Source organism: Mastomys coucha, unplaced genomic scaffold (genome assembly GCF_008632895.1).
Source record: "Mastomys coucha isolate ucsf_1 unplaced genomic scaffold, UCSF_Mcou_1 pScaffold18, whole genome shotgun sequence".
In the NCBI taxonomy this organism is placed as follows: Eukaryota; Metazoa; Chordata; class Mammalia; order Rodentia; family Muridae; genus Mastomys; species Mastomys coucha.
The window spans coordinates 110,190,952-110,200,065 of record NW_022196900.1 but is presented as its reverse complement, the minus strand read 5'-3'; the positions used below and the strand labels follow the sequence as shown (position 1 = coordinate 110,200,065).

General features: G+C 49.5%; 1 protein-coding gene across 1 annotated transcript; it reads right to left on the bottom strand.

Moving 5' to 3' along the window:
- Positions 1-832: 832 nt before the first annotated feature.
- Uts2 (urotensin 2) lies at positions 833-6,041 on the bottom strand. The gene is made up of 4 exons (XM_031376995.1): positions 5,912-6,041; positions 3,454-3,564; positions 2,416-2,459; positions 833-1,053 (listed from the first exon to the last, which is right to left on the bottom strand). The coding sequence occupies exons 1-4, from the start codon at positions 6,012-6,014 to the stop codon at positions 940-942; spliced, it is 372 nt and encodes a 123-aa protein (XP_031232855.1). The 5' UTR covers positions 6,015-6,041; the 3' UTR covers positions 833-939.
- Positions 6,042-9,114: the final 3,073 nt, after the last annotated feature.

Here is a 9,114-nt window from a genome sequence, read left to right as displayed (position 1 = left end):
GTCAGCTCTAAGAACACTGGGGGGTTCCACAGCCTGAACCCCAGTGTCAGCTCTAAGAACACTGGGGGTTTTGCCCTTGTTAGCTGAAGGGAAGTGCGTTGCCGTGACTTACATCGAGTCAGCTGGGCATGGAAGCTCACAGAGGTCGAGAGCAGGGAAGTTTTCAAGCACTTGATAAGTAGTACTCGAGCCTGCTGAGAACAAGAGTGTGAGCACACAAACTTGCCCCCAAGAAACAGTTCAGAGCATCCCCAGCCCCTCCACTGCCTTTACATTAGAGCTTTTCAAACTTCCCTCCAGGGAAGCAGAGCTCAGCAGAACCCTTGCCTCAGGAGCAAGCGAAGCTGTGTCCCAGCCTCAGCACCGGATATGCTGGCATCCACTGGCACGCCTAGCACTCAGGAAGTAGGAGGCAGGAGAACGAGGAGTTCAAGGCTGGTGCTGGACACATGAGACCCTGTCTACCCAAGCCCACCCCAAAGCAACAAATATACTCATTTTTTAAGGCTTGAGAAGATGTCAAGAAAGTAATTTATTTTTAAATCATTTTTATACTTCAGAGACTCTTGGCTAAATCTTTTTTCTTTATGCCTTTTCTCCCCTCCTCAGTGCTGCGTGCCCACTTGCTCCCTTTGCTTAAATCGTTTTCTCCCCCTTTCTGCAGAGCCCAGGGTGGAACAGGGTTCACATAGCTAGGTGGGCTCTCTACCGCTGAGCCACACCTCCAGCCTAGCTCAGCCTAGCTCATGCACTTCTAAGATGAGTGGAGGCAAAGGCAGGCTATCGATTTTTCGGGATGTATACACAAGTAAACTAAACTGTGTGTGATACTTGAGAAACATAGAGGATTTATTTCTCATAATGAAAAAGGCGTTGTTAGCATGATTTTAGTTTCCTGAAGTAGTGGTTCTGAGGAGACCAACGGATGCTTGTGTCTCCTCAAATGCAGTATTTCCAGAAGCATTCTGGAGCAGCCCCGTGTTGCTTATGTTGTTTCCTGGTTCTTGCCAAAAGACGATTCAGTAGAGTGTTAGCATCTTGCCCAGCGAAAGCCTGAAACCACAAGACCAGAACAACAGAGAAGTAGCCCTGAGTCAGAGTCCTCACTGGGGCTCCTCAGGCTGGGTCTCTGGAGCTGTTGTCCAGTCAGCTTAACTCTCCGGTTGCCTTGAGCTCCCTAACTTCTCAATGACACTCTCTGTGGAGGGCTTCTGTCCGGATTCTAGACACTTGCCTTCTGTGTAACATAGACCATAGCTGTTACAATTGGCTTGTTTTAAAGGTTGAGCCATAGTTTTCTTTTGATTCTAGAATACAGTAGGCACATCCCCCATTTACAGTTGTAGGCCTTAGGGATAATCCTTGTACCGGATAGTTTTATGTCAGCTTGACACAAACTAGAGTCACCAGTTAAGAGGGAGCCTCAATTGAGAAAATGCTTCCATAAGGTCTGTCTACAGTGATTGATGGGGAGGACCCAGCCCATTGTGGGTGGTGCCATCCCTCCCTGGTATGGTGGTCCTGGGCTGTATAATAAAGTAGTCTGAACAAGCCAGGGGGAGCAAGCCAGTAAGCAGCATCCATGGCCTCTGCATCAGCTCCTGCCTCCAGGGCCCTGCCCTCTTTGAGTTCTTGCTCTGGCTTCCTTCGGTGATGAACAGTGATGTGGAAGTGTAAGCTGAGTAAATCCTTTCCTGCCCAGTCGCTTTGGTCATGGTGTTTCATCACAGCAGTGGTGACTCCGACTGAGACCATCCTTCTGTTTAGAAGGATGTAAACCTCTGTGTGATGACTTTCCCCAGCTGCGCACAGAAGCCATGCTAGTCCCCTAAGGGCTTCGGGTAGTGCTCCCTGTCTCTAGGATCTCCTGTCACAGTGATGGCTACCAGGATGCTGGTGGCCATTACAGCCACAGAGGTGTCTCTGGTCCAGCCTTTGCACCACTTTTCATCCTGGGGAGCAGAGCACAGCATCCTTCGACCCTTTCCATGCTGCCTTATTGGTGTCCCATGCTGACTAATGTGTCACTCCCCTGAAGGTTGACTAGTAGGGCCTGTGGGTGGACACTGAGCATTTCTCACCAGCTTCCTAGCAATGGCATAGCTGCTGAGGCCTCGTGGCAGAGCAGTAGACAGCAAGCCTGGCTGCAGCCCCACCTGCTGCTCCTTTCTCTTATGTCCTACTGCAGTATACCCAGAGCAGGTGCTTGTTACATTCTTGTTACAGTTTATCCAAGCAGAGCATGTTATGTTCTTGTTACAGTTACAGTTACAAAGTCTGTGAATTAGTTTAGAAAAATTCTGCTTTGGAAGAACACTGGCCAATTATTTTAAGGTGTGCTTCCTTAGAACACTCTTGGGTCATGAGTTATGAGAGGTTTTCTGCTTTTCTCCCTCAAAGGCCAGAACTTCTTACCTTCCTCAGGCTTCCCCTTGGAGTGGGAGTCTCAGCACTGGGACCTGGAAGACAGTGTGACAGACACCTTGTCGTTAGATCCACTGCTGCACTTTAATGTCTCTCTTTCACTGTTTAAACAGGGACTCACTATGTAGACCAGGCTGGCCTCACAAAGATCCATCCACCAGTGGCATTTGCCACCACACCCAGCAGTTAAGCTTATTGCAAAACATTCAGAATCTGAGATTCCAAGGCTGGGAGATGACTCACGGTACATAGGCTAAAGGGCCGAAGTTCAGATCCTCAGAACCAAGGTAAAAGCTGGGTGGGCGTAAAGGCCACCTTGTCCCCTTAAGCACTCAGAACAGAGAGACAGGATCCCTGGGACAAACTGGCTAGGTAAAACAGCTGGATTAAGGTGCTCCAGGTCCAGAGACCCAGCCTCAATAAATAAATTGGAGACAGCTGGAGAAAAACAGCCAGTGTCAACTCTGGGCCTCCCTCAGCCCCTCATGGGCCCGCCTCATACATGCACACCACACATGCGAAGAAGAAAAGACAAATGGACCACCCCTAAATCGTGTCTCATTTCCAGCCCTTCCCAGACTGAGATAGTGTGTACTTGAGAGCCGGCAAAGATTCCAAACTGTAGCTGGACTGTCAGCTAGCAATGACGACTGACTCTTCCTCCTCTACCCACGTTCTGAGCAGCAGGAGAAAAGAGTCAAAGCTCTTTCCTGTCAGTTGTTTATGTTGCAATAGGGTCTCGGGCTAGCCTCAGACTCACGGTTCACAGGTGTGAGTCCCCATGTCTGTCGGTCATCATTCTGACCCTGTTTACTTTTTACTTCAAAGTCACCCCAAGAAGGAAATTTTCTCATTGCTGCTGCTGTTGTTATTGTTTTTAATATAGTCTTGTTATGTAGCCCAGGCTAGCCTCAGGTCTACAGAGGTCAGTAGAAGAGTAAGCTAAGAAGGGTTTTACAGTTCAGTGTTTAGAGCTTTCTCCAGCAGCTAGAATAGAGCAAATCTTTGGGTTTGCTAAGAGCACTTTACCTGCTTCCCCAAGGCTTTCCCCTGCGTCCGTGCCCATGGCCTGGCGCAGTGTCTGCAGGAGGGCCGTCCTCTCCAGCTCCTCCAGAGCCTGAAGAGCATCTTCCTCAAGCCCTGTGGGATAGAGACAGACAAGTAGCCTACCCCGGGCTTCACCTGGCTGCTCTGTTCCCTGTCATTAGTGAATACCAGGGACAGGGAGGTGGATCCTGGAACTCCAGATGGGGAACTAGTGACGTGTCACAGTAGCACTTCGCAGATATAAAGTGCTGCTCAAGCCATCAGGACTCCACAGAGGAACTCGCAGGTCACCCCTCCCTACCGTGGTGGCCACCCCAGCACCTGACCAGTCTGGCTCAGAAGACTGCTGGTCCTCGTCTCTGTATACCCGTTTCGAACTGTTGTCTTTTGCTATAGGGCAGCTGACGGTGGCACCTCTATTGCGCCTCACAGTGGACATTCACATGATGCTCAAACGCTGCATTGTGACTTCTGTGTGAAAATGTGATCTGAATTGAAGATCTGAGGGAAGTGTGGTAAATGCATGTAAGGTATCCAAGGTTCATGTATGCAGGTATATGTATGTGCAAGCTGTGTGCATTGTGTGTGGTGTGAGGTATAAGGGCAGGCAGCATGTATGGCACGTGCGTGTAAGGAGCGATCTTCATGATAACAGGTGTAAATGTCCGGAGCACACAGAGTGTGTGTGGCCAGTGGCGACTGGCAGTGGGACAGGTGCTTCGGGCGGGTGCCAGCATGTTGAAATGCTCGGGGAGTCTGGCTGGAAAGCCACACGAGACCCTGGAATGCTGCGGGCTGACAAATACTCACCTGCAGCCAGATGGAAGACAATGGAAAGACACTAAAGGCACCTGCCTGAGCGAGCCAGCGTGGCCACGGCAGTCCTAGGGGAACAGCCTCCATATTGTGATAATGTGAAAATGCCTGCGATGAAGGATGTTTGTGGAGAAACATGTGGGAAAAAGAAATCTGATAAAAACACTAAGTTCCTGCCTGTTTGGAATTTGAATAAGAGGCTGCCCCTTCTCAGCTCTTTCCCCGCAGCTGTTTAAAGTACCATCAGGATCCGAACACTCCTGATCTCCTCCGAGAGAAAGAGCAGGGTGCACTGGCTCTTTTAAAATAGCACTGTTGGTTCCTGCCTGGTCTTGGCCATCAGGCTCAGTGCCAGTGTGACCTCAGTGAGCCCAGCAGCTGATGGACAGAATGTAGGTGATGCTTTGACAGGATGCTCAGGGTGCTGGCGGAGGCTGGACGGCCCAGTGGCAATGTCTGGGAGGAACGTACTTAGGAAACGGTCTGTGAGGACCCAAGAGGCACGCCAGTGAACTAGCTTAGCAGACAGGCTGCCTGCCACCAAGCCTGCCCACGTGCCAGAGAACCAGGGCATCCTCTGACCTCCACATCTGGGCCCTGTTGTGTGTGTACACACACAAGAAACTAAAGGAAAATTTACTTAAGTATCCAAAACCAAATATTAAACCCAGTTACAGTTTTGTTTTTTTTTTTTTTTAACGGACTCTAATACGCAACCTGATACCAGATTAAGAGGCTGCGGTAGAATTTCTAATTTTTTCCCTCTCAGTTGAACTTGAGTAGAACATTAAGTCAAAAGGAAAGCAAACATACTTGGATGACTCTGCGGTCCCCAGCTTCAGCCGCCACTCTGCTTAATTAAGCCTTTTCGTTTCACATAGCATAATCAGAGGTGCGCTTTCAACTCATAGAACAGAGTGCACTGCTAATCTGTCGCTGAAGAAACTATTCCTGCACTGAGCCAGCTCACCCCGAAAATGAAGGTGATGTTCTCAGTCAGTCCAGTTTTTATAAACGAAAGTGACAAGGAAAGGCAAAGTGCATTTGTAACAAGAAGTAAGCAATCTGTTTAGAGAAGACCCTGCCCAGTGCTAATCTAAGACCTGCGGTAAGACCTGCGGTAAGGGGCCCTGCCCAGTGCTAATCCAAGACCTGCGGTAAGGGACCCTGCCCAGTGCTAATCCAAGACCTGCGGTAAGGGTCCCTGCCCAGCGCTAACCTAAGACCTGCGGTAAGGGTCCCTGCCCAGCGCTAACCTAAGACCTGCGGTAAGGGACCCTGTCCAGCACTAACCTAAGACCTGCGGTAAGGGACCCTGCCCAGTGCTAATCTAAGACCTGCGATAAGTGTCCCTGCCCAGCGCTAACCTAAGACCTGCGGTAAGGGTCCCTGCCCAGCGCTAACCTAAGACCTGCGGTAAGTGTCCCTGCCCAGTGCTAATCTAAGACCTGCGGTAAGGGACCCTGCCCAGTGCTAACCTAAGACCTGCGGTAAGGGTCCCTTAAGCCTCTTCAAAGCTCGCTCCACCTACAGAACACCCCTTTCGTCCAGCATCTCATTCCATGGTCTGAGTGGCACCCAGAACTGATAAAAAAGTAAAAATGATCCAAAACAGTCACCTCACCTGGCAGCTGAGGAGACCTTTCACCAGCGTCCGTGACGGGAAGGGACAGGAGTGGATTCAGGAGTCCTATGAAGAGCAGGCAGCAGAAGGGTACCCTGTCCATGACGACGGAGGGAAGCCGGGCTGGGTGTCTGCTGCAGAGAACTTCCGACTCTCCTCATTGAGGATTGCCCGTTTTATCTATCATCCTGTGACCTCATCGTCCCCTCCAAAAAAAATTAGAATGAATTGATTGGCTAGGGAGGCTGAAAGGCAATCACTTTGCATTGATGTAATTTTTCAAAGTAACAATTCATAGACAATAAATTTACTGGCTTGTTGACTGGCATTCAGAGTGAGGATTCTATAAAGCACTGTGAAGTTTATAAACCTGGCAGAATAAGTAACTCGGCAATAAATCACAGGTGAAAGATGGGGACAGACATGATGTGGCCAAGGCAGAAGGACAAGGATTTATGAGTGTCAGCAGAAGCAATGTGGGGTATGACGTGAAAATATCTCCGCTTCCTTTTCAAAAAATCCTTCACTGGAAAATAGATGAGTTGTCAGGTTGCATTAAACCAGTTGTTCCAAATAGCAAAGACACAGCAAGCATTGCTCAAAGCTCAGGTCCAGCACATGTGCTCGCCTGCGTGTAAGATCACAAGCACTTGGTCCTCAGAGCAAGTTCCCTTAGGCTGGATAGTCCTCCTCAAGGAGGACTGAAGGACATCCCCAGGGTGCCTGGCCAGCCAGCTTCACTAGACTCAACCCAGCATGCGGTGCTGTTAGCAGCCAACTCATCTCAGTTCTTTGCTTAGAACGGGGTGTGTGTGTGTGTGTGTGTGTGTGTGCACAACAAGTGCACATATGGTACATTTGTATATGTGCACACACTTGTTTTCAAGAGTATGTGCATGCAGTAAGTGACAACTGTGGTCTAACATGCCCCAGGCAAGAGGATTCTGAATTTAAGGATAGCCTGGGCTACATCTATGAATTTCCATTTAACCTACAGGTTCTCAGTGTTAAACCTAAGACCCCAGCCGAGCCTATAAATTAGTAGATGACAATAACTACAAAGAATAGCAACAAAAGAGCCACCCCAAGATACGTTGTATAGGATTGGTATGGAATATTACAAAGCTAGAAGTAGTTGGTTTGGGGTAAAGAGATTGTTTTCCTAACATGCTCTGCTATAGGGCTACAATGCAGCTCAGCTGGTAGAGTGTTTCTCTGAAGACCTGGGCCCTGGCTTCAACACCACATAAACCAGTTATGGCAATATAGGCCAGTAAGCCCAACACTTGGGAGGTGGAGGCAGGGGGATCAGAAGTTCAAAGTCTGTACATCTCTTTAAAAGTCTGTGCTGGGGACAAGCTATGCCACACACCTTGAATCCCAGCACTTGGGAGAAAGAGACAGGTAGATCTCCCAGTTCAAGGCCAGCCTGGTCTACAGAGTGAGTTTTAGGACAGCCAGGGCTACAGACAGGAACCTGTCTTAAAAAGTAAAATTAAAATAAAAAAAAAAAACTAGAAATCTGGGATGGAGTGTTTGCATGGACACATTCTGAGCATGTATGTGTGTAAGTCATTTGTGGTCTGCCAACAGGTTTGCCACAGAGCAAGCCGACTGACTGAGGGGTCTTCGGTGACTCCTGAGGACAGTTGTAGCGGGACATAGCAGTGAAGTCACATTTTTCCTTCCCCCAGAGGCTGCTTGCCAAGCTTTGTCATTCCCTGGTGACTCAGGGGTCCTGACAGTTATTAGTGAAGGTTTTACTGCGTGGCCTAATTAAGTTAGGATGGAAGGGCTAGGCCTCAATGAAAATCAGCATCTCTCTTCAGTAGGCTGTCAATAACAATGTCACCTTGTCCCAGAAAGACTCTAAGCCTTCGCCCATCCCCCACAGGTGGTGTGTGAGGGTGTACAGAGCGTTAGTGCTTTATATACTGCCCTCTGAGCACAGCACCCATCCTCACTAGAGATCCCTGTTCAAGATTAGGCCTCACAGAAGGGGAGAGGGCTGAGAATGGCCATCAGGCCTCAGCTGAGATTCCAACCACTTTCTCCTGTCCCCCCAGCCCCCTGCCAGCTGGATGTAACTGTGCACAGCTGTACAGGGTCTCAGAAGGAGGGTGACAAAATGGAGGACTCCATCTATACCATCAATGAAGAGAGACAGGGTGAGTCTCTCTTCATTGACGCAGCTGATTGGGGGTGTCCCATGCTCCTGCTTGCCACCCCTCACACATGCTCCATAAGCCCAGTGAGGAACCTGGTTCCCCATGTTGAACTTGTGTGGAATCACAGCTTTTGTCTGTGGTTGGTGGAAGCAGATGCTTGTGCGAGTTTGCCCAGGGAGACTTCAAACTGCATCGCAAGAGTTGTGGCTTCATATCTATGCTGGGACATTTGTGAACTGTGGCCACCTGAAAGGCCACTCTTCAGCTAGCTGCAGAGCTCTTTCTCAAAACAGAAGGATCCAGATGGGATGGTGGCACACCTGCGATCCCAACACTTGGGAGATGGTGGCAGGAGAATCTCGAGTTTGGAGTTTTATCATGGCATCTTCATACACATGTATTATGACATTTTCTTCTCCCTCTCCTCGGTGCCCTCCTTTCTGTTCCCATCTGCTTCCTGCCACCTCTTACTGAGCTCTCACACAAGCACTCAGCTCTGGGTGCCAGGCAAGCACACACGTGAGGGAACCAAGTTGACGAGGGCATTTCAGGGACACCCAGCTCCACGGTCAACCCTTGAGCTCCAGCCTGTCTTCAGTCCATCAGAATGCCCATATCCCCATCATCCTGTGTGAATGAGTGAGACAGATGGATGGCCCAAGCCATGTTCAAGCTTGCTTTCTAAGCTGGACAGTTTGGGCATCGACATGCAGGAGTCCCAAGGCTCTGGGCACACCCTGCATGTTTGTCTGCTGAAACTCTAATCCTCAGTGTGATGGGGCCACAGGAGAAAAGCAAAGTGAGATCAGACCAGAGAGTGGTGTCCTCAGAGTGTGATCGGTGCCGTTTTTATAAAAAAGAGAGGAAGGCCTGAGAATTCTGGGCACATAAAAACAATTAAAGAAGTCCAATGTCACCGGGCGGAGGTGGCGCACGCCTTTAATCCCAGCACTTGGCAGGCAAAAGTAGGCAGATTTATGAGTTTGAGGCCAGCCTGGTCTACAGAGTGAGTTCCAGGACAGCCAGGGCTACACA

Coding starts and splice junctions, on each gene's coding strand:
- Uts2 (XM_031376995.1), bottom strand. CDS start 6,014: ATGGACAGGGTACCCTTCTGCTGCCTGCTCTTCATAGGACTCCTGAAT. Junction 3,565..5,911: donor AAGGTCTCCTCAGCTGCCAG/GTGAGGTGACTG, acceptor TCTATCCCACAG/GGCTTGAGGAAGATGCTCTT. Junction 2,460..3,453: donor GGAAAGCCTTGGGGAAGCAG/GTAAAGTGCTCT, acceptor ACTGTCTTCCAG/GTCCCAGTGCTGAGACTCCC.